Source organism: Colias croceus, chromosome 14 (assembly GCF_905220415.1).
Source record: "Colias croceus chromosome 14, ilColCroc2.1".
Classification (NCBI taxonomy): domain Eukaryota; kingdom Metazoa; phylum Arthropoda; class Insecta; order Lepidoptera; family Pieridae; genus Colias; species Colias croceus.
Genome location: NC_059550.1, coordinates 2,722,088 through 2,748,897, shown reverse-complemented (window position 1 = coordinate 2,748,897; position 26,810 = coordinate 2,722,088). Strand labels below are relative to the sequence as shown.

Sequence of the window (26,810 nt, the reverse complement as noted above, 5' to 3'; positions counted from 1 at the left end):
GTAAAATAAAAAGAAATATATGTGCCCATCAAGGTTACTGAGGATTACGACCCAGAAAAAAATACCTTTTGAAAAATAAACTTTGTAAAGTTAGCTGAAATTTGTGCAAGGCTGCTATAAACAGTTTTTCTTTGATGATTCTGGCTTGAAATTGACCCGTCGAAGCAACGCGTTTAAAAAGAAGATCTGAGTAGCTAACAATTTGGTAAACAGCATCTGATGCAAAACACAACTTTCCTCTATTTACAAAGGATGTTAATGCTATATATCGGTTCATATCCAAGCTTTGTAGCCAAAAGTTATTTATAACTATTATTCTTTACCAATTAAAATTGTATGTACCTACCTATAAAGTATGACCATAATATTATAATATAAATACTGTTAAAAATATATGTCGTTATTATTTATAGACCATGATTTTTAGTTTTTTCTATTTTGAAAAATCCTGAATTTACAAACCAGCGTGGTCACTTGACAGAAAGAGACAAATAACATGACTGACGTCATTGAATGTCATAGTTTCTTGTTTCAAGTTAAGGTCATAGTGCAATCTCCAGTGTATTAGAGGATATAAGCTTCTTGGTTATACAGTACACTACAAGTAAACTATGCCTTTGATTGGACAGCTTAATTTGAGTAAAAACTGACTTAGGTTATAAATTCAGCATTTCAATATGTACCCTAACGAACCAAGTTACGGTTTATTTTAGTATAACATCCCTAGGTATATTAGCTGTTTTGTTTCTCTTTGCTCAGAAATTCCAAATTCGAAAACATTCAGCTATTCCACAACAGAGGGCGTTGGTTTTCAATACATATAACTTTGAACCTCAACACATAAAGATAAGGTTGAAATTTGTGTCACTCTAAATTAATGACATTAACTTGACATTAACCTGATGCTATGCTCTAAGGGATGTCAGCCTTGTTATCGATAATTCACAAATAAATATATTTTTGTGCATTTTTTTTTCTTTCTATTATATGAGTATAGGATAATGTGTCACATTTTGGAGTATGTTTATTACTACTAAGTACGTCTTTTCATATTATTATATTTAAATAAAAAACGGAATAGAATAGTATAAATCTATATTTACAAAACAAACAAAAAATATGCATTATTTTAAATCTTGGAACTGCCGTAGGTTTGATGTATCGGTGGCCTTTGTTAGACTGCTCATTGCTGTTCGGCATCCAGTTAACTCGTCACGTTTCATTTATTATCCATTTCTCTTTTAAATTAGGCTCTTTCGAAAATCTATAAATAAATAGGACAAATGAAAGCTAAGGAAAAATAGAATAAAATTTAATATTTATAATGTTTGTCTTTTCTAAAGTATCGATACTGTCGATATGCGCCACATGCATCACTAATCCGACATTCGTTTGTTTACTGCAATAATATTCCAGAAAGTCTTGTTTGCTGTTCAATCTATATTAGTACTTATTTCTTATGAATTAAGGTTCATTTTGACTTAATATTTTTATAAATTTTTGACAAATTACGACAAGCGAAGTTGTTACATAAAATATATTTAAAATAAATTAAAATAAGACTTGCCGATGGTATGAAATGCCTTGATTGCTGATATTATTTCGTCTGCTATCATTTTTCCACTCTAATACCGAACAACACGCTCTAAATAATGAATAAATATGGAAATAAGGTTTGACAGTTGACAACCGACTCGAATATTTTTCTGCGCACAACTGAGAGCGAGTTAGGTGATCTTACCTTACTAGTGACACGTGGGCCACGCCCACATCGCACTTCTATTATGTTCTTACTGTTCTGTGGATTCGCGTATGGCGATTGGCGTCGGGCTGCAGCTGTGGCGCGGCGTGTGTGTGTGAGTGGAATGAAATGCTTGCTCAGGGCAGCGCCTTAAAACGCAATTTTACATTCAATATTGTCCTTCTTAATTCTTATTATAATTTTTAGACGTGCCGATTATCTGTTTGTTTTTGGCTTTATTTTCATTTTGACATTTCTATCTACCATAGACAATTTTGCCAATATCAAAATCATATGTTTATTTATGTAGGTTACTCTTTAGTTTATGAATTGATTGGGTGTTGAGGTGTTTGACTGTTTGTTGAGTGTTGATTTTAACAACGGAGACAGCGTTATGCTGTTTATTGTTATTAAATTTTAATTAGTGCGATAAACATACAAAGGTAAGTTAATGATACATAGAAATTGTTATTGCCGAGATTTTTTGTAAATATAAGAAGCATTTTTTCTGTTGTGCAATTCGAAAATAAATGGATAGATGAAGACGACGCATTAACATTTATATACGCATTTTGGAATTTGTTCCTTGATGAGCATTGATTGGATATCACGTTGCGCGTGTTTAAAACAGCGTGGGGTGTGCAGTATCGTTTACATGCGGTTCTAAAAATGTGACGGGACGCACGAGTATCGTAAAGACGCTGTCGGATTCGCTCTTTCTAAAAATGGAACGAGTCGTATTCGCATCTTATTTGTAATGTCCACGGCATGTTCGGGGACGTTCGGTGTCCCTGCAGTTATATAATGGCCCTTAGAAATGCGTGTCAGCACGTGCATACGGTGTGGGCACTGGGCACGCGGAGGTTCCACGTAGAGAGGCTAGCTGCGACGCACGCGGCCGCACTCAGTATTCCATACTTCCAAAACCCCTAGTTTCCTAGCAACACGTTGTTGACCCAATGAACACAAAAACACATGGTAATCGTTGTTACATCACATTATCGTCCACGCGTCGCTATTTTCGCGTTACGTGGTATTTTGATTAGCCATAACATTAAAATCGATCAAACAATTATCCATAATATTTTATTGTATGGACTTTGAACAACAACTAATCCTTGTGAGTATTAGAGTAGATTTTTTTAGTTGCATTTATCGACCTTGACAACCATGATATTGCATAAAGAGTCACAATTTATCACAATCTTAAGAATTTAAGGAAAGTCTATGGTAATTTCGTTAACAGTGGAGACCTTAACATGACCTACATTCTGTTTAACACTTCCTATTGGAAACCTAAAAATAAATTGACTGCGGTGTCATGCTCTAGTTAAAATTTTACTAATTATATTTTTGTCTAATCCCACAGACATTTTAAACTCAATTTGAGCTGTTTAAGATAACAATAGCATCAATACATGTTCCTAATCTGATAAAAGAATATTTTCAAGGCAACATAACATAATATAAAAAGATAACTGTTCTGTATAGTGTGATTTCTTTCATGATGTAAGTATCATATTATTATAGTTGTAAAAATTTAGTTATACAACAAATACCTAGGCATACCTTAGGCACTACTTAATGAATTTAACAATATCAAATTTGTTACCTATTTAATTTAATTTTTTATTTAGAATTGCATGTGAAATATTCACTAGGTACCTATGCAGAATTAAATTTTACAGAAAAAGTCCTGAACAATGTAATTTAATTATAATATTTACCATGGCTAATTAATGTTTCCATTCACTTAGATTTTAATTTTTTTAATATTTAAGAATCATTGTTTAATTTCATTATAATACTAAGCATATTATGCATTGAGCTTATAAGATTTTATTGCATTGTTTTTCTCAACCATAACATATTTTATACAAACAATCTACGAATTATCATAAGCAAGGCCATTTGCATCATAACAAAGGACGGCCCTTTGTATTTTTACGTAAATTTTGTTTGTCATCTTCATTAGAGTAGTTTATCATTGAGTGTTATGTTACTGCGTTATGTACGTCATAGAATGTAGCGTCGCGTCGTTTAATAGGGTAATTGCGCTGGTTTGCCGTCCAGCTTCTGTTTTCGTCCATTTGACTGACCTGCTACAATCACGTGCGTAAAACTTGAATACAAACCTACCTTCCCGCGCAAGTTTGCACTTTTTACGGTCCATAATGTTTAAGCAACAGTACTATCAACATTAAAATTTGATTTGACAAGAAGAGAGTTCAAAAAATTAACGTAAAAGTGGCCGCTTCGCATACGTGCCTTGCAGATGTCATCGCGCGAGAGAAAAATTTGCCGGCGAGAAAAGTTCATGGTAAGGTAAATCACTGTTTTAGTTAGTTTACGTAATGTTTTTGGTACGTATGTTTATTTATAAGCATAATAAACGCAATTATAAGTGTTTATCATACATTTTTATAATACTCTTCGAAATATTAAGTGGACGGATACTAGGTTACCAAATTCTCAAAATATTTGGTTTTCGTCCAAGTGGACGGAAACTCAAACAGCTACGTGAATATTTGTTAGGGTCATTTTACTTTATCGGACCTTTAAAATACTGAATAGTTTCTCCCGAAGTGATCTTTATTGCTATTAGTTTAGTTTTTTTGGTTTCCGTCCACTGCTATGTCAGTGCTGCCAAAATAAAAAAATATTTAAAGAAGTGGACGAAAACTAAATTTAGCTTTAAATGTTTTAGTTTTCGTCCATGAATGAGTATTGGAGTATCCAAAAATTAAATATAGCCATTCTTTTGCATTACTTTTCGTCTATTTTTACGTATTGAAAAGTTTTCTATTCAGTATCTTCCTTATAAATAATTGGTGAGGGCCAGAGTGTTGTAGGTACCTAATATTGTCATTCATTCAGTCATGTATCATTCTCCTTATGTGAAGTAGAGTCAATTATTCGTAGCATAAATGGGGGTAGGTCAGACATAATACACTGTATTTTTCTTGATTATCATTCACTTGAGTATCATCTTTTATTCTAGGTCTGTTTTGCCAATGCAGTATTTTTTTATTATACTTACTCAACGTATCCTCAGAAAGATCTTACTGTTTTTAGATGGCCTCGAAGGAGTCTAAGAAATCTAGAAAAAAAAGACGCTGCGTACACTGAAGATTCTGTAGCTAAAACTTATTATTATGGCTGTGTGTTTATAGTACGTTTCATTTGATAAACAAAGTATTAGAATGAAAATTTTTGTTGTTAGAATGAATATTTCTGTTTTTTTTTATGTTATTTCTTAGTCCTGTAATTATTACTTGTTTCATTTACATTGTAAGGAACGCATTCCTTTCTTTATTACGAATGATTATACAGTCATCACTAACGCCTATAAGGACTGCCAAGTGCTACATAGATCTCAGTGTTGACTAGTTATATTGATTATTATTAGTAAAACCACAAGTAAAACTAAACCTGGGTAGTGAGAAATTGTAATGTTAATTAAATAAACGTATATATTTACCTGTAATTGATTTTAAACTTAATAGTTGACCTACCCTCCTTTTTCTACACGGTGGTCGAAAACTAGCTTACACTAGGACGAAAACCAGTTTTTTTGGACGAAAACTAGCATTTACCCTACTTTTGCAGAAAATAATTTAAATAAAAAGATACATCAAAATGATTTATTTTCCCTTAATATTATCTTAAAGAAGACTATATAAGGACTTAAAAAAAAATTATATGTTTAAGGAAGGGTGCTCCAAAATATTTATTTCGTATCACAAAGTTGGCAACTCCTATAATTGGACGAAAACCAGCGCAATGACCCTACTTTAGAGCGGCGCAACCTCTAGCGCCATTTGCGGTTATGAGATCTTAAGAATTATTGATGTAAAACCTTTGCCTTATCAAAATATCGAGTTTTACTAAATACGTACACAAACACACACACTACGATTTTTTCCTATATTAAAATTAAATAAAATATGGGAGTGACTAATGCCGTTATTCAATCGGCGCATAGGTAGCTCGTCAACCCATCCATTTCAGCAACACTATCTATGTACTCCTTTTTTCCTTTTCTCTTCGTATATTCGCCCATTATTATCCTAAATACAATACATATATTGCGCAACGAGCGTAAGTAGGTACACATCAAGGAGGTAAACGCAAACATTGTGGCGTAATTTTTCTGATATTTTTACCCAGATAAACTACCTACATTTTTGGTTGTTCTCGCAACAATGATATTACGGTAAATCCCGTAGTTGTTATATCTTGACGTCATTAAGGTTCCATATACATATTTTGTTTATTATCTCTCCTTATTTTATATCCTGTTTATCGGATTACTTGCCAAAAAACGTATCTATATGTACATGCTTTGTAGTAGGCTTGTTGTAGGAGTGGTCAGGTGAAGACATAATGAGACATTATTTCAACTATCTTGGTGTAAGATTTCAATCAAATGACAATATTGTTGTTCTAATGTAAACACATGCTTACTGAAATACAATATTTCATGTAACTGTTTTCATTGAGCGCCTCCTACATTTTATCGTGTTTTTTTATTCAATGATCTAGGTAACTAGGCTTTAACCCACCTATGGTATTCCCATTGGGTATTTCACACATTCTCATTTCAACTGGTAGCGATTTCTCTCCCGTACACCATTTTAGATAATTTATTTCCTACCGATCACTAGTTACTAGACACCAGGTTATTAGGCTTTCCAGTTGCATTTTTAGTATAAAAAATATCGTTTACAGTATCTGAGGTCGTTTCTATTTTTGTTTTGACTTCCTGTTCAGTTCACCGTTTATAAGAATTACGTCATTTTCCTCATTTCATCGATGGCTCCATGCTGTAGGTATCAGACTGGATGACGTATTATAACATTGCTTGTTACTAACCTAGCTCAATCTAAAATGTGCTCTACATCTATTTGTAGCGTTTTTTACATCTATTCCGCACAAATTGTTAACATTTTTGTTACATTGTACATATTGTGTTCTAATTGAGTCCGGTTTAGATTTTTTGGTAGGTAATTGTTTGCTACATCTATGGTTAGTTTATCGTATTTTCGCTTATATTTTCGTCATTATTTAGTCTCACAAAATTACTGATTTTTTTTAAACTTGTTCCCAGTACATCAGTCAATCAGCATATATTATGTCAAATGAATTTTATATTATAGTATGTAATCTCTGCTAGTAGCTACCAAACTTCAAAACAAACATTTGGCTTAGTTCAGGATACATCGCCCATTTTTGCAAGTGACTATACTATCAACAATGATATTTTATGTATAGATACGTTATATACTCACAATATATCCAAAAAAAATGCTTCTTATGCAGTGTCAGGCACACACAAATACAAGTTTCATTTTACTTAATTTATTACATTGACAGACTGTATAAGAGAGATGGCTATAATAAAATGATATAAACAAAAAAGACAAAGATAGTTTGTCACTTCCGCGCAGGTGTAAGCAAAAGTCATAAGAATTCACCAATTAAATATAAATAAACAAATAGTTGCCATGGCAATTGGCATAGACTAATGACACAGAAGGTTCAATGATGTTTCGTTTCCTGCACACGTAAACAAATGTGACAATTTCATTTACTATTTATTTATTATTATGAAGTTTTATTAAAATGAAAAAAACTTTTTTGGAGATATAACTGTATTAAGCATTTATTACTAGCTGTGGTGTTCGTTTTCGGTCATCATCATTTCACCCGATAAACACCCACTGCTGAGCATAGTCCTCCTTATAGAACTCCATACGGACCGATCTTACGCTATTCGTTTCAAGGCAGTTCCCGGAACCCGTACAAGGTCATCACTCCAACTTGTAGGATATAATAATTAGTGGTGCCTAGATGAAAAAAAGTATGAAATAAAAGAAAAGGATGAAAGATAAGCCTTTTTTATCTAAAACACAAATAAAATTTATGTTCAATAGCTATTTACAGAAAAGCAAATAGCATTTTTCGTCAGTAGCGATAATCTTTTCTTTAATGTATACGTATATTCAACATCATTTTTGCAAACAAACATTTTTGCCATCACGATTTCATTGTATATAATAAATAGATATATTTATTAATTACATGCACTGTGTGGATTTAAATATAAAAATAATCAAGTACATATTTACCCAAATCGAAATTAATAAAATAACCGTTCTATATTCAATAATCGTATCTACATGATAATCTTTGAACACAGTGTGCGCTAGCTTTGTCACACTAGTGATTGAAGCAATGTTTTATCCCTTTCATTATTTCAATACAAGTGTCAAGCAAGTGTCATTCATTAATAATTGCAAATTGTTATTTTTGCTCTAAAATTATAATATTTTAATACATTTACCTGTGATATGATATCCCTCTATCTTTCTTTATTTTACTATCGTAATTTGTGCACTTTCTGAACACACAAGAAGGCATTATTGATAATTTTAACGTTTATATCAGCATGTGCGTTCGCTGTCACAAGTCACAATCTGACTGATTCCACTGGTCCCAATTAGGACCAATTCACGGTTTACGTTTTGGTGCGTTGGTAACGTATCTACCTCTTGTTTCTATATATAATATCATTGACTATCAAGCTAATTTTCCGTTTGTAGCTTTATTTTGATGAGACGCCCAATAATTTCGTGTACGAAAGTCTCGATTGTGGTAGCTAACAGAGATAACAAGGATAAAAATTTTTGATTTGATGGTTCTCAAATATTTATTACTAACTGATAAATAAATAAATAAATAAACTGAATTTTTTTTTGTTCAATCTCAAGATGGTTGGTTCAAAGAGTCCCCCTTTCCAAAGTGTATCGATAACGAGGTCATCATAAATGATTACTAACAAGCTGATTTTTTTGTTTTCACTTAGTTAATGTTTATATAATTCAACAGACGTATTGTCCTACAAATTGCGTAATAAATATTTGAGAACCATCAAATCAAAAAAATTTATCCTTGTTATCTCTGTTAGCTACCACAATCGAGAGTTTCGTACACGCAATTATTCGGTGTCTCATCAAAATAAAGCTACAAACGGAAAATCAGCTTGATAGTAGTCACTTGCAAAAATGGGCGATGTATCCTGTACTAGCTAGTCTAGGCGTGAAAGGGGAAAATATTATACCTACCTACAATACTTTCGCATTCATAATCTCAAAATAGCTGAGACAATGAATAAAATTCTTCGTCGCAATAAAGATGATGAGATATTACAAACGTGTTATTTTATAATAATGTAGAATATTAAAATTAATATAAATTTTATAATAATGTAGAATATTAAAATTAATATAAATAATACACTGAAATCTGCTGAACATAAAAGAGATATTATTTCTTTGGTGAATAAATTATTTTTCGACGAGCGTGTCATTTATGCGTCGATAACTTATCTTAATTTTTATCAGTCAGATAAACGTGTAGCAATGCTGTAGCCGAAATATCAAGTTAGGACTGAGTGCTGACGTCACTGGAGTGACCTTTAGTATTCAAATGGAACCTGTATTGACTATTGAGTAACGGGAGTATCGGTCGAGCAAAATTAATGTTAGAAATATGAGATGCCTGGGAAATGCAACCCGCATTTCCCAGGCATTGGCATTTTAATATAGCGTAGACTTTTCAATATTATTGATTCGTTGGTTACATTTCTTATAAAATATACATGTAACGTTCGTGAAAGACAATGAAATTAAATTATAATACGCCTTATCCATCTTTTTATTTATTAACTAAAATTAGTTCTACGACACGTTTAACCCCTTATTGCATGAATTATTAAGGAGATGAAATAAAAATTATTTTTTTGCAAAAAAGTGTTTATTAGACCTTACATTATGAGATCAAATTGAGAAAAAAAATTATTTACTTATATTATAGAAAATATATAACGGCGCCATATATGGACTCGTATGCAGTGTTTGTTGTATTTTTTCTGTCATATATGGCTTCGTATGCAATTAGAAAAAAGTAACTAATTAATAAAATAAAAACATATTCCGGATTAATTTCACACACACGGTTGCTAAGCCCCAAACTAAACTTAAGCTTGTATCCTGAATGCTTAGTCAACTGATATGCTACATATACTTTACATAAATCCTATCCTACTTATATTATAAATTCGAAAGTTTGTGAGGGTGGATGTATGTGTATGTGTTTGTTTGTTACTGTTTCACGCAAATACTACTGAACCGACTTCTATGAAATTTAGCACACATAATATAGAGGGTAACTTGGACTAACACATAGGATAGGTTTTATCCCGAAAATCCCACGGGAACGGGAACTATGCGGGGTTTTCTTTGAAAACGCGGGCGAGGCCGCGGGCGAAATGTTAGTACTTTATATGGATACCTAAATAACACCCAGAATCACAGCCAACTTATACTTCGTGAAATTGCTTAAAACAATTACGTTTGTCATTATAACATAAAAACACGTTATATTTTTCACATAACGTGAAGGAACGAAATTGGAACAATATAGGCATAGCTGACGGGCGTTCTTCTTCCAAATTCGGTAATGACTAATCCCATCAGACCGTACAGAATCAAAGTGAAAATCTAGATGTCCTGCAGGAGTTTTTCGTAGCTTTTTTGCGGTAATTGGCGAGTCAGAAATACTGAGGAGACTCCAGAGATGCCGATGTTTCTAAGTTTTTGAGAGACGACCACGTCTTTTGGTACAGGTCTACCAGAATCTGATGGCATATTTACATTTAAGAAATAAAAGATTTTTATGTGGCAACTTATTTGACAACTATCAAATTGGTTGTCAAATTATTTGTCTTTTTTGCAGTTGATGAATAATTTTAAGGATTTTGTCTAAAAAATCTTCGAAAATGTCGAAAAAGCCGCTGCGATCACAAGCAAGAGGTGTTGTTTATAATGTGTATAGAAAAACATTCGATGAAGAGGGGTCAAACACATCACAATTTTCAATTTTGAAGATTTTATTGGTAAATTGGACTTATCCGTTTTGATACTTTAAATTAAAAAATATTATATGTAGGTAACTATAATATTGTTTGTTGATTAGAATATAATTTTTTGAAAACTTATTACAGGAGTTTCCAATTCGTCACGTCCAAGCTGTCCAAGTCAATTTTATAATGTGTGTATCTGTTAATACTTACGAAAATAAACATAATTTTATTTTATTTTTATTTTATTTTATAAAAAAATTATAAGCAGTTTTGATCTGCATTATCATTATATCGATATTTTCAAATGGCATACTGGTAATGAATATACAAATATAGGTATGTGTAAATAATAATATGTATTACCTGTATAAAAGTAAAATGTATAACTGTATATTATACCTACATGTAAGTATGTACCTACATAATATTAAGTGGATATCTCATTGTTAAGTACAGTATTGTCCACTTATGTAATGTGACTAATGATATTTGATATGAATGAGGACAAAATAAAAAATAAGCAGTATCAAGATCGTTCAGTCCCTTTTCCCTAGGGTTGCATACTCAAAATTTTGATTTCCCTAATTGCCATCAGATTCTGGTTTACCTATAATAAGAGCTTTCCCTGACTTTCGCATTTGCTCTGAAACGGCTAATTAAAAATCATACAGTGGCATATAGCATGAGTCTGTATTTATTGATGATGATATAATATTTACATGCTTAGCATAGTGAGATAAAAGTGTCTAGGATTGATACTGGAACAATCAGTGAAAGTATCCTTGAATGCTGTGCTTGAATGCATACCCAGCCACATATGACATAATATATTTTGGACGGAATGCATACGAAGCCAAATATGACAGATTTGGAAAAGTACAAAAAAACATGATTAAAGCAAAAAAACAACCTAACCAAATGTTTTACCTTATTTTAGAAAGACTAAAGAATGAAGAAATATTTTTTTTCATGGCTTTACTCACCTTTTTGATATTGAAATCTTAATTTGAAAATCACGGTTTTTTCCGCGCACCCAAACCGTCGCACGCGCTAGACTAAATCTATAATATATCTGATGGATAATATTTACACTGTATAAATTAATTACATTCCAATTCTCGATGAAATGCTGTTTAAGATGTAAGGTAGTTTTTTTAGATATTGTTTATAGTTAGCCTATAAAAAATTCATAAACTTCGTCGTCCATATATGGCTCTGTATGCGGTAAGGGGTTAATTTATAGTTGAGCTACTATTATTAAATACGTCCCTAATTAATTAAATAGCGAAGTAAGAAAATATGCCTATAAAACATTTAACTAATTAAACTAATCACGTATAACTAAGTATAACATGTCGAAGTAATTCCTACAATCGCGTAGAACCGATAAGCCACTTAGCAATAAGTATTTACTACTGTAAAATTTATTATCTATGTACGTTACATAATCACTACACACACGCATCTTTTTATATCTTTCGCATTCTTATCACATTGTTGTAACAGATTCAGTGCCAACTCGACAAACTTCGTCAATCAGTCAGTCAGTGGGTCAGTGTGCCGAACGTTTGAGAATTCAGTCAAATTATTCAAAATAAACTAGCTATTGACGCCACGCGTGTATATCTATTTATTTAGCTTTAATTTCAAGGCCTAAACGAACGTTCCTCCGGCCACGGTGGCACAAAACGTTCGATATACATATCTTTTAATTTGATTAATGCTACTTTTGACCTAAATGTTGCTAATCTTTTCTGCTACTTTATTCAGCAATGATACGATTTTAAGGTTATTTTTTCAATTGTTACAGGATAAGTACTTATTAAAATTGGAAGGGAAAGTGTTCCTAATAATAATTGTATTCTGTATCTCTTATTTTTATTATAATACTTATTTCTAATTATTGAATATAATGGTTCGTTTAAATTATAGACTATTCTAAATAAGAACCGATAAGAAATAATTAATGTTTTAAACACGTGTCCTAACTAATTAACCTTAGATCTCAAGACGTAAAGGAGTAATTAAATCGAGCGTTTTGTACCACAAAGCATGTGTGCAATAGTTAATGATGTAGAGATTGTTTGTGACAATGAAGTCTCCCACACTGAAATCATCAAACGTGTGTGAATCAATGCAATGTGCAATTAATTGAATGCAACATTCTACAACAGATAATATAATAGGTATTCTACGTCGATTCGTTAATTACGATCGCATCTTTGTATTCGAATGTATCTCAAAATGTTGCGCAATCTATCACCAGTGGTTCTAGACTCGATATGCAACCTAAATGAATATCAATTAGATATTTACCATGTTTAAATATTAAACAACAGCTGTAACGTAGGTATTCTGACGAAAACGTAATCGAAAACCAAAGTTACGAGCGCTTTGTTTTTGGAACAAATGTATTGAATTTATGATGGACTAGCTTCCGCCCGCGACTCCGTCCGCGCGGATGTCGGTCTTCGCGTGGATGGTTTATTTCTCCATTTTGAGACCTCTGACAATAACATCTTATAAATATCTATTGGACCCAATTCCCAAATACGGTTAGGCCTATAATAATACGCAACGTGTGTTCGCGGTTCTACGGAACAACGTCTATGGATAAAACTGAAAAATTAAGATTAATTTTTTTCTACGTATTTTTCCAGGATAAAAAGTATCCTATTTTACGCCCAGGATAATAAGGTATAATTATACCAAGTTTCATCGAAATCGAACCGCTAGTTTTCACGTGATGCCTTCACATACAGACAGACAGACAAAAATTGTTTTAATCACATATTTGGGTTTGGTATCGATCCAGTAACACCCCCTGGTATTTATTTTTTCAATATTTTCAATGTACAGAATTGACCCTTCTACAGATTTATTATATGTATAGATGTTTTAATAATCAGACACAAATACCTACTATAAACTAAGTTTTATCCGTGGTTTGGATCGATTATACAAGGATGAAAAGAAACCTGTCACTTTTATCCAGTACCGAGTTAATTTAATTAATATCTATGCAATAATTATTACGCCTATCAGTTTGTCCGTTTCAGCTTGAATAAAGGACAAAGCGACAAACTCAAAATTATATTCTCATTTGTATGATCATTAGAAGAATATTTTACAATGCTTATTGTACTAAAATCCACAAAAACACCTGAATCAATAGCAAAGAGAGCGGCCTCTTCACTTTTAAATGACTTTTTCCAGTCATTCAAATGTAAATAAATTTATTATAAATAATAATAATAGATTGCGTGCGATCTCGCTTGCGTATTTATAATAGTATTGGTATTGGGTTGCCTTGGGTTGCCTGGTAGAGATCGCTACCTAGCGATAAGGCCGCCCTTTGCTGTTTCTGTAGTCGTGTCTTTGTTATATGTGTTTATGTATTTTTTTTAATGCAATAAAGTATAATAAATAAATAAAATAGTATATTATTGATTTCCTAACAATTTCTATTAAATTTTCAGTTGTTTACAAAATATTGCTAACATTGATATACAAATTGATATTCGACTTGCCGACGACGTTGATTGCAACTGTGACCTTGGTAAACCCTTTGAAGACGCCCCTTGAGTCAATAATCATGCATAATTTATGCGAAATCTCATAAACATAAAAATGACAGTAACTGGCATGAAACTGCTATCTATAGATTAAATAAAGGGGGGAAGAAACGTTGTTTATGCAACAAATAACAACACTTTTATTGATATTTATACTGTTTGGATAGATATAGATTATAGAGTCATTTCACACACGATATAAGTTCGTCTATGGTTGTAGTAATTTTAAGGCTTTTTATTTATTTTTTTCTTTAAGCAATGCCATTTTTTGGCGCCAATGGCTTAGCTTTCTGTCATTTTAACTGACATGCTAAACAGAAAATATACAGGGATACAGGCTGGTTATAAATATTATGTTCACTGCCTCATAAAATCTAATCAACAACACAACAATACAAACTAATAAACCACCAATCTACCACCAGATGGCACCAATGCGCGGCGAGCGAGGCGGCTCCCCGGCCCGCGGCGCGCGCGCCTCCCTGCCGCTACCACGTCGACTCATTCGCCAGATCGCGAGGCACGTGGCCTCCAGTGGCCGGTCCCTCCGTAGGCTTGAGGTCTCTGGCCGTGTCATAGACAACTTCGATGACATAGACGACGGCTCGGATGAATCTGACATGGAAACCCCCCAACCTGCGTAAGTGTTTGTTTGTAGACATGAAGCATAGACTATACAATATTTTTTTTTGTTGTTGTATGCCGTATGCTATTCATTTGTAGTGGAATATGCATGCACCGTGTGTGTATTGAATCCCCAGTTTAAATCCTTGGTCAGCTTCTTACCAGTCTTCTTTAAAAATATAAATACACTATCTTTGAGATCTATCATTTATCTATAAGAATTTAACAATTAACTCAGCACATGCTGTGATTTTTAACTGTACTGATTCAGTCGCTAGTGTAAGATTTAACGTTTAACATTTTAATATAACGCTGTACAATAATTGGCAAGCTTATATATTCTATAGCATCGAGTATATAAAATTTTCCTGCTAGTTTGATAAATTTGCGTATAAATTGAGATTTCGCTCGCATTTAACCGCAGACATGTTCAGTAGACGGTTACATAACGTTATAGACCGGATCTTATTACACGACTTTCGTACTATACATAAATATTTTGGATACTCCATCAAAATTTAACTAAATATAGGAGTACGTAAAGTAAATCTTAGCATTATTTATGTATAAACGAATCCTACTAAGCTGAACTGTTTCTGGGATGCAAATTTGATTTTACTATTTATAGATGTAAACATAAGAAGGTAAAGAAACACGTAAAAAAACAAATTACAAATTCATGAGGAAGCCGTAGGAAGTTCGCTGGGTCAAGTCGATCGTTTTGATTAAATTGTTTATAGAACAATTATTAGTTATTACTTATTACATATACTTAGTTTGATCCTATACTATGTTGTACTTATGCTTTTTCTATTCACAGAAAAGGCAGAACTTAACCATAATCCTTCTTACAGTTTTTATAAGTATTACTAATATGAATATGTATAAAATAACTAAAATACTATGCATTATACAATATGTTAAATTAATGAATAACATTCACTTTTAATGTGAAAGGTATGAAAGTTGGCTTATTGATTGCTACAGGTTATGTAAGATACAAAATGTTGTTGCAAAGCGTAAGAATCCTTCACTGTTTGTGAACCTCTATGAATTTTTATTACAAATTAATTAGAATTTCCCAGATAAACAGGAAAACAAGAATGTAAATAACTTTCTAATACTTCGATCGTTGAATCTTTTAACCCACTAAAACTTTAACTCATTAAAGTTTAAACGATTTTAAAGTTGTATACGTAGCAACCGAGCATGTAGTACAGTCAACATAAGTCGCTTCAACAAATTAAAACAGCCCTATGAAAAACGTGTACATTATAAATACTAATTTATTCAACGACTTGTGATGCTTACTGTATGTACGTAGGTTCTACATGTCAACGTACATGCGTAGTAATGATAGAAGTGTTATACATTACATACACATAATCGATTAAGGTTTTTAATCAGAACGATTGATGATAATTTTAACACAAATTCTTTGCTATTTTCTCTTTATTGATACACGTTTTTGTAATAAAATGAGCTTCGCGTTCTCACACGCTTGCATTTAACATTTAAATTTCCACCCTCTATTTTGTATCGTTCAAGTAGTATACCTACTTCAAGGTCTAAGCAATTTTTGGAATTCATATCGATCCAGCAGTGAAAAGTCTTTAACACACTAGCCTGCCCCAGCTTTATCCGAGTTGACCCTAGATAGAAAAAAATGCTTTAATGTACCTATAGTTAAGAAGTAGCTTTTTACAGATAGCAATACAAATACAAATCTTTATAATATTAGTTTTTGATTAAGATTTCACTCGATCCGTATTGTATAGGTACAGAAATTAAATTCCGAAACATTACTTTGCCTCATACGAAATGGGCATAGCACATGATTATTCCGATTCAACAGCCTACAGCAATACTCCAAATTCCAGTCAAATGAACTTCCCTTTACAAACACGGAAATATGTATGAAAATCGTGAATAATAACTTTTTTGTTTGATTCGAAACAATGATTTGTTATTTACAATTCATATGCGAATACAGCCCTTTATACGTAAAACAATCTGTTTAAATCATATTCCAGGACTAATATTACTGCCTAAAAAACTTTTATTATTTCAAGGGGATATCTCAATCTATGTTATTTCGGCCATGACCCTCAATATATCTATGTAGTCCAATACATAATATAACTATGTATTTAAAAACAATATTATTCAGCTAAATATTTGATAAAAATGATTATCCTTTTCACACTGACTCGAATGTTTAATACTTATCGTAGCCAAAATATATAATAAGTATTATCAAAGATAACTGCATGTATATTGTCCAGTCATTGTATAAAATATATTGTTAAAGTTACAAAGCCAATATACCCATACTATATGTTTATATTTCTCATTTTTGTTTTATTCTATATATCGCGACGTCATTAATGGAGCAGCAGTATAATGAAAAGCTGGTTATGCTAAAATCCAAGAGAATATGTTAAATTAGTTCCAAGCATGTGAATTGAATATTAAAACAACTGAAATTCCGTCAACAAAAACGTAATGTTGAAAAAAAAACACACCAATTAGATCTTTACAAAATGCTTGTCGTATTATAGTGATATTCATCTTTGCCTACAAGTAAAGGAAAATAGTAGGAGTTATATTATACAGTTATTTATCTACAACAAAAAATTTCTTGCTTTAATTAAAATCCAATAATAATCTAATTTAAGACCAGCTTTTCAAGATTCGAAAAAAAAAGAAAAGAAAAAAAGTTAATTACAGAACCATACAAAGTCTATAAAATTAGAACCATGTGATCAAACATTTGTGTTTTCTTACGTCACAAGCGTGTAGCGCTTATGCCTTGGCATGCAAGAAGATTATTGTGTTATCAGTGATTCAGACTGAGACTCGATCAATCAACGCCAATTGTACGGCACCAGCTGATAACGCTGATTATAAGTTTTTAGGTTACTGGGTGAGAACTAAGAAAATGGGGTTTATTTAGCGCCATGTTTGGAATTTGTAGTAAACAAAATTGCTTATTTCCTTCATTACTGCAAATTGTTTCTTAATGTAACATGTTTAGTAAGCTGTCTTACTAAACATGTGTACTAAATACTAAGTTTAATGCTCGTAGGAAATATTATCTAAACAATTTCCCTTTCTACTCAAATGTATTATCCCTTCGATATATGTCGCTAAGATAAAATAATGTTTATTTCATACAACTAGGAACTGTCATCTTTATGAAAAACATAAGGTCGATCTGAATAACACGCAATATTACGCGTTTTCCTCACTTTCAGGAAATTTAAATATTGACTAAAAATCAGATGCTGATGTCCTTAAACGAAACATGTAATCTGTTAACTAATACTAAAACATGTAATCTGTTAACTAATACTAAATGTAATCTGTTAACTAATACTAAACCTTTAACAACAGCATAAACTGTTCTTACAGTACCAATAAAGTACATACTTTATATCTATTACTGGCTCGTCTCCTGTTGGTCTTAGCGTGATGATATATGGCGTATAGCCTTCCTCGATAAATGGCCTATCTAACACCGAAAGGATTTTTCAAATCGGACCAGTAGTTCCTGAGATTAGCGCGTTCAAACAAATAAACTCTTCAGCTTTGTGATATTAGTATAGATAGTGTACATTGTCACTATAACAATAAAAAATGTAATTAATTTAACAGAAGGGTGGCCTGCGCCGGTAATGCCGGCAACCTCCCGCCCGCGGACCATGACGACGACCTCACAAGCCTCAGCTGGTTACAGGACAGAAATCTATTAAGAGGTAATTGAATATTTCTTTCTCTTGGTTTTGAGCGTTTTTAATTTCGTAGAGACATTGGCGAATTCTATTGCTATTAGGATGTTAAAGATTAAAGATAACTGTAATTTCACAGCAGAAATCTTTAAAGTTAGGAGATTTGGTATTATGAAAAAAAAATACATACAGACAAGCATACAACCCCCTTCTTTTGTTTTTGAATGTCGGTTAAAAATGGGAAACACTTCTGTGTTTATTGTATTTATTTTTGTTGCATTGTAAGAGCTTGTGTGTATTTCTTACTTCTTTAAAATACTAAACTGTATAATATTTGTTTGAAAATGAGGAATTTTATATCACACAAATGCCGACTCATACATGAGAAAATAGATGACAACTGTGCGATTACTAGTATCTTTAAATATATCTGACGTAACTATGTCTCTATAAAAATCACATTGACCGCGATTTATCTTACAAGCTTAAAATTCCATATCTCATAAAATATGTAAAAGAAACCTTGGTCATATGAACATTTTATCTCACTAGATATTTTATATCAGATTTTTCATTTCAGGTATTAATCTAACAACAAAAAGTGACATGGAAGACACAAAAATAATAAGGAACGAAGTTATTATCAAGGTAAATAAGATTTAAATTGCTTACTTTAATTAAATTTATGAGTGTACCAGGTGGAGACTGTTTGCGTTAATGGGTTAACGTAATTGTTTTCAGCCTGTATAAAATAAAATGTCCAGTTCTGTTGCGTCGAAATTTGTCTAGTTTTACTCAACAGCTTTTCAAACAGGGCCAGTATGTTATTTTTCGATAAGTAATCTTTTGTTAAATCATGTAGAAATCTAGATCGCAATTATTTCTGATAGATACATAAGTTAGGGCGTGTCCACATGTACACGGCACGGCGCGGCACCGTCAACGCGCAACGATGCGATGTCGCGGCGCGGTGCGTTGCCGCGTCGTAGAAATTAACGTTGCCGTATCGTAAAAATTCACGTCACTATGCCGCAACGTTACAGGGCACGGCAGCCTTGGCAGAGAAGTGGCAGTCTGTAGCACAGTGTGACCAGAATGACCGGAATTCTGCGATTTTGTTATCATATATATTAAAAATGAACAGAAAAAGTAGCTGATAATTTTTTTTAATAGCCTTTTTTATTTTATTATTTATTTACATTTCACATTTTTATAGTGCGAAGACGATTAACCATCGTATCGGTCTATCTCTTACAGACAGAATCAAAAACCCCCCCTCCCTTGGCCCGCGTACCTTCCCCCCCTCGCACGCCGTGCAAGGCTCCCCCCTCCCCTCCCGCGCACACGCACACCAAACCCCCCTACTCCTTCTCGTGCCTCATCTTCATGGCGATAGAAGCTGCTCCAGCCAGAGCGTTACCGGTTAAGGAAATATATGCTTGGATTATTCGACACTTTCCATACTTCAAACACGCGCCGCAAGGCTGGAAGAATAGCGTGCGGCATAACCTGTCGTTGAATAAATGCTTTCATAAGGTATGTTGGATAAAAATAAACTAATCTTTTGGGTAGACTTAGTTTGAAAGCGATTTTGAATTGTTATAATAGAAATAAATTAGACTGGAAAATAATTTCTGCTGAGTAAGGCCAGCAAGAAACTGTATAAATCGTGTAAATTTTATGCAATTAATAAGTCGAACAAATATGTATTTCTTATCTCTTATAGTGTTAAATTTAGCATAAAAGTGTGTTAAACTTTTTACAGTACTTCCCTAACGACACGAGGGATTTGGTTTCGATTTCTACTTTTTATTATAGGGGCCAGGCTTTCACTAAACTGTCGTCACTGCTTGTGACCAAAGTCATACTGATAATGCTTTTAGATACATATGAAATGTATATTTTGTCACAAACGGAGACACTATCTAGATAGTGATCAATTTCAAGAAAGATTAAAAAGGCCTTAAAGTAGTTTTTCAATTCATGTATAAAATAGAACCCTATTGTATTAGAAATTCTGAGTTAAAATTCTAAAATGTAGTCGTATTTGCATTTAATCATGTCATATTATTATTTTTTAGGTTGCAGCCGCGCCAGGTGTTGGCAAGGGTTCACTGTGGACTGTAGACCCACAGCATCGCTCCACGCTATTACAGGTCTGTATATAATAAGAAACTTATTATTTATTTTTTTACTTTATTTTTTTTGTAGCCATGTTTTATCTTTGTCAGATATGCGAAATAATTACAAGACATTTTATTACTTGTTGACATTGAAAATATTATCATTTGTTTTTTCATCACTCCTAGTTAGGTGTATCTTCGCAGTTTTACTTGACAATGGTCAGTTTCTATTTCCTGTGCAAAAGCGCGTCTTCACTTCAAATTATATCTTATATATTACATTCTCGTGTCGCGGCGTTTGAAGTTAAATTCAGATTTCGAAACGGCTTCAGGCTCGATCAAATCTGAAAATTGAACAACATCTATTGTTCATGCCTCTAAATGATAAGAGTAAGGCAGAACAACATTCGCCGGGACAGCTAGTCTTTATATTTTTTGACGTGACAACGTCTTATAATTCGATAAAGCCGGCTGCACGCACGAAAAAACATGACTCATGCGGCGTTACCTCGCTCTGACTCATCTGAGGCGTTCCATGTAAGGCTTGAAGTGCGAGCGAGAGCGCGGAACGAGCGACAAAGAAGCACAATCGGACGTTGTCACGTTCAACTATCGTCTTAAACCGACTTTACAACAATTTTTTTTTATTTGCAGGCGTTCGGCCGGCAGCCGGTGCCGCCGGTGGAGGCGGAGAGCGAGCACAAGAACGCGCCCGACCCCGCGCTGTTCCCGCACCTCGCGCGGCGCCTGGCCGAGCGGCCCGAGCCCGGCGCCGACGAGTACCTGGCCGCCGCCACCGTGCTCGCCATGAAGTACGGGCCGCGCGTCATGGACCAGGTGCGTGTGTGTAGTGTGGCACAGGACCGGCCCGAGCCCGGCGCCGACGAGTACCTGGCCGCCGCCACCGTGCTCGCCATGAAGTACGGGCCGCGCGTCATGGACCAGGTGCGTGTGTGTAGTGTGGCACAGGACCGGCCCGAGCCCGGCGCCGACGAGTACCTGGCCGCCGCCACCGTGCTCGCCATGAAGTACGGGCCGCGCGTCATGGACCAGGTGCGTGTGTGTAGTGTGGCACAGGACCGGCCCGAGCCCGGCGCCGACGAGTACCTGGCCGCCGCCACCGTGCTCGCCATGAAGTACGGGCCGCGCGTCATGGACCAGGTGCGTGTGTGTAGTGTGGCACAGGACCGGCCCGAGCCCGGCGCCGACGAGTACCTGGCCGCCGCCACCGTGCTCGCCATGAAGTACGGGCCGCGCGTCATGGACCAGGTGCGTGTGTGTAGTGTGGCACAGGACCGGCCCGAGCCCGGCGCCGACGAGTACCTGGCCGCCGCCACCGTGCTCGCCATGAAGTACGGGCCGCGCGTCATGGACCAGGTGCGTGTGTGTAGTGTGGCACAGGACCGGCCCGAGCCCGGCGCCGACGAGTACCTGGCCGCCGCCACCGTGCTCGCCATGAAGTACGGGCCGCGCGTCATGGACCAGGTGCGTGTGTGTAGTGTGGCACAGGACCGGCCCGAGCCCGGCGCCGACGAGTACCTGGCCGCCGCCACCGTGCTCGCCATGAAGTACGGGCCGCGCGTCATGGACCAGGTGCGTGTGTGTAGTGTGGCACAGGACCGGCCCGAGCCCGGCGCCGACGAGTACCTGGCCGCCGCCACCGTGCTCGCCATGAAGTACGGGCCGCGCGTCATGGACCAGGTGCGTGTGTGTAGTGTGGCACAGGACCGGCCCGAGCCCGGCGCCGACGAGTACCTGGCAATCATTTTATTTGTTAATTTTTTTTCCCAAAAGATAAAATTTGACCAACAATAATACAATACAATAATACAATACAAAAAGATTTATTGAGCCAAACAACACAATGATATGCTTATACATTCAAGGCACCATTAAAAAAAAATACAAAAATAAATAAAAAGATTACAAAATTACAAAAATAAAATAACATGATAACAATTGAAATTACATCAGACATATCAAAATTGCATTGAAGCTACAAAAAGGCCCTGGCTCAGCATAAATGATGCAGAGGCAAACTCCACAACGCTGGTAATTCTGCCAGATACCCACATGGCTAGTTTGCGCCTCTAAGATAGAAGGAGTTACACATGTATATAATATAATGTATTGTGTTTGGTTCGCAGCTGCCGCCCGAGGCGCACCTGGTGATCTCCCGCTGCGCGCGCGACGAGCACTCGTACAGTGGCGGCGGCGAGGAGCGGCGCACGGCCGAGGCGCTGCTCAACCTGGCCGGTGTGGCCTGCCCGCCCCCGCCCCCGCCCGCGCTCAGCTAGCGCCAGCCCGACAGGGAGACACGCCTGCATCGCTGCCTCTATATACCTAGCAGACACCGTGTGACTGGTATATAGCTGCCCCTGGACATCTAGATAGAAGACACCTGCATCGCTGCCTCTATATACCTAGCAGACAACCGTGTGACTGGTATATAGCTGCCCCTGGACATCTAGATAGAAGACACCTGCATCGCTGCCTCTATATACCTAGCAGACAACCGTGTGACTGGTATATAACTGCCCCTGGACATCTAGATAGAAGACACCTGCATCGCTGCTCACGGATATCTGCATTGCTGCCTCTAGAACTTGCAGCCATCGTGTGACCGGTATCTAGCTGCCCATCGCTGCTGGACAGCTAGATAGAAGACACCTGCCTGCCTCTATATACCTAGCAGACACCGTGTGACTGATACCTAGTTGCCCCCGGACATATAGATAGAAGACACTGCATTCCTGCTTCTGGACATCTAGATACCTGCTTTGCGTGACTGGTATCTAGCTGCGCGCCGTTAACACCACACCAGTTAAATAGAAGGCATCTGCTCGCGTCTGCCCCCAGACAGCTAGATCGAAACGACCTGCATTGCGTGACCGGTATCTAATTGCCCATCGCTGCCGGACAGCTAGATAGAAGACACCTGCATCGCTGCTCATGAACATCTAGATTGAAGAAACCTATATTGATGCATCGCGTGACTGGTATCTAGCTGCCCGTATCACTACAACAATATCTAGCTGCAGGCATCACTATCTCGACTTTTTTTTTTCAAGTGGGGAAATCTTGCCTAAGATACCCACGGCTCCCAGGGATCACTATCTCGACATGTAGCGACGCGGACATATAGCTGCTCATCGCTGATCGCACGGCATTTAGCTGCTTGTCATCTGGTATCTAACGCTAAGTCTCGTCGCTAGACGGTTAACGCTCCGAACACCGCCATATCTTGCTGCGAGCTAAATTAGTGCCAGGATGCAGTACGACGTCTGCTTTAAGTTCTCGTTGGCTAATAATAATCCATCAGTGGGTAACTACATACAATGACACATAACATTTTGCCCATTGCTCAGTAGTCGGCATTTAAATACGGGTCATTGCGATGCAAATATTAGCAGTGTAGGGAGTTAAAAAGGGTCTGGGTTCAACGAGGCTCGCGCAAATGCTAATGTGGGTATTGAAGAAATATGGTAATACAGTGCAGAAGGCCTTGAGTAAAGTGTAGGTGTTGAAAGTTATCTCATGATAGTGCAAGGTGTAAAGTGGATGTTTGGTAAAGTTCAGGGGTAATGCACCTTGAATGAAATGGGTATTGATAGTTATATGAACAGAGCAGGGGTAGTGAATATTGAGAATGTAAGTGCACCAGTGCAAATAGATGTTATCTGAATAGTGCAGGGGTGGTCAACCGTTTGTCTGAGAATGGTTTGTGAAAAGTTTCGGATAGTGTAGCGGTGGTGAACCTTATAATAGGTAGGTAGGAGATATACGCTAGTAATACAGGGGTGTAAAACCAATTGAAACGGTAAATCAAATACGCAGATAGTGCAGGGGTGGTAAACCTTTTTGAAATAAGATGGTAATATACTCATTATCATAAATTCATAATCATAATTTAGTTCAATTTATCGAAATCTTTTGCAATGAACTCTTATAAGCCAGTTATTCTTTTTTATTTCTTTACAAATTCGTTATCCAGTTGAAGCAAACTGGAAAATAATTTATGTAAATAGTGTTTTTTTAGGCTTTAGGAAAAATAGTGTTGATTTTTATGCCTTCCGGGATTTTTTTTTTCGTTTTGCAATGGGTACAAATGTAGATCAACAATGCCGGGGTTGTCAACCTCGCGAAAAGAGTAGATTTTAATCATGAAGTTTAATAACACGTTTATCTCATTTAGCGTTAGCATCTTCGATTAAAAAGAAGCTTTTTTCTACATAACAGCTTTACGGTTATCCGCTTTTAACTTTTAAAATCTTACGGGAGTAAAAGGTTCACCACCTCTGTATTGATTTTGTCGATTATACTAATTCATTATAGTTAATTTATTGTCAGGGTGGCATTTGGATAAATAGCTAAATTCTATATTTATTTTTATGATTGCATTGTACAGATTAAAACAAATATTAATAAATCTTAAAAATTCTGATTATATTATGAGTATAAGTTACCAACATGATTTCAGATGTAGACATTTTTTTTTCTATAAAGGAACATTAGCTTATCATTTAATAGAGTAATAATCTGTAAGGTTTTGTTTACGGATATACTAATATTAATTTCCTCACGTAGCAATCTAATGCCATAATATTTTTATAACATACTTCCATTCACATCTACTTATAATTTTATTCCCTAAGTTTTACTTTCCTTGTTAACTGCTCAAACATATGATAAACATTCTAAATTAAGTTATTGTTAGGTCATGTTTAAATTTGTTACTTCCCAACTCGGGCTTAGCCTATTCACACAGTGATGTTACAGTATTAAAATGTAACAAAAAAAAATTGGACTAAAAGTCTTATAGATTTTTTTCTCCGGTTTACATAATAATTCGATAAACGCCTTGTATATTACAATAACATTGACATGTGATTTGTCAAAACTATATTTATTTGACTCTTCGTATTAACTGATAGCTTTATCTCTTTCTATCGTATAGAAATTTCATATGTTAGAGCGAGAAGGAATACTGGCTAGTGCCAAACTTCCAGTCTCGCTCTATTATACTACGTTTACTTGCGAAAGAAAGAGATAGAGTTAATTCGGGATAATAGATGACGGGCCTTTAAACATGACATTCAAAATTATATCTTGGGCCAGTCTCAATAGACAAAGGTCCGCTAATATTTGGCTTCAAAATGGCCGCCTCTAGTAATAAATAAAACGTTTACCATTCTCTAGTCCTGTTAAGACATGTTCATTTTCATTGATACAGACATATAATATATTAGTAGATAATAATTAATAAGAAAATATAACTATAACATAGGTACAAAATTCATATATTTTTATTATTTACTCGATTCTTTTCAGAGAAAAATGCATCACAGTACTAGAAACACTTAATAATAATAGGTACTTCGATGTAATAGTAATTTTGCCATAAAGTATTATAATAGTTACTCAATTTCATATTTAACTTCAATAGTAAGTATATAATAGATAATAGAGACGATACAAATTATATATTTTATATAACAGTGACTTTTAGCATTGCCTTCGCGTGAAAATACTTATTTTATGTCGATCGAAAGTAAACCTTATGATAATGTAGATTACGTTGCATTTAGTTTGACCGTTCTTAAATAGTTAATAGAAATGGGAATTGGAAACTGTTATGTACTTTAGTAACTATAATATAACGCAATACCGGTAAAGTTAATCTTTCTTGCCAGTAATAAAAGGAAAATTAATAGAATATGGGAAAACATGTCTACCCTATCCCATTGGGGAGAGGTATGGGATTTGATATATGTAGCTTCGTCGATTCGTGCTGATAAGTGTACTTTAAGAAATGAAAACTATATTCTAAATAAGGAATGTAATGAATCGTAATCGATACGAAATAACAATAAAATTGGAAAAAATAATAACGCTTTTATTTTTTTTCGCAATGTTTAAACGTTCTTTTAATAAAAAGTGAATTTTCCTATCGATTCCGGTTTAGCTACACTCCCACACAAAACTGAGCAATCTAGTTATAAAGAGTACTGTGTGTGATCTGTGAATTATATGTAAACAGATGTATATAAAATATATTTCGTAGCTAGCTGTAAGCAAAGCGTTTTGTGT

General features: G+C 35.1%; 1 protein-coding gene across 1 annotated transcript; it reads left to right on the top strand.

Annotated features, from left to right (window-relative positions):
• The first annotated feature begins 2,078 nt into the window (after window positions 1–2,078).
• Window positions 2,079–24,148, top strand: LOC123697125. The gene is made up of 8 exons (XM_045643541.1): window positions 2,079–2,184; window positions 14,668–14,882; window positions 18,524–18,624; window positions 19,178–19,245; window positions 19,855–20,133; window positions 20,679–20,753; window positions 21,375–22,421; window positions 22,868–24,148. Exons 2-8 carry the CDS (start codon window positions 14,668–14,670, stop codon window positions 23,015–23,017), a joined length of 1,935 nt encoding a protein of 644 aa, XP_045499497.1. The 5' UTR covers window positions 2,079–2,184; the 3' UTR covers window positions 23,018–24,148.
• Window positions 24,149–26,810: the final 2,662 nt, after the last annotated feature.

Coding starts and splice junctions, on each gene's coding strand:
- LOC123697125 (XM_045643541.1), top strand. CDS start 14,668: ATGGCACCAATGCGCGGCGAGCGAGGCGGCTCCCCGGCCCGCGGCGCG. Junction 20,134..20,678: donor TGAATAAATGCTTTCATAAG/GTATGTTGGATA, acceptor ATTATTTTTTAG/GTTGCAGCCGCGCCAGGTGT. Junction 22,422..22,867: donor GGCCGCGCGTCATGGACCAG/GTGCGTGTGTGT, acceptor TTTGGTTCGCAG/CTGCCGCCCGAGGCGCACCT.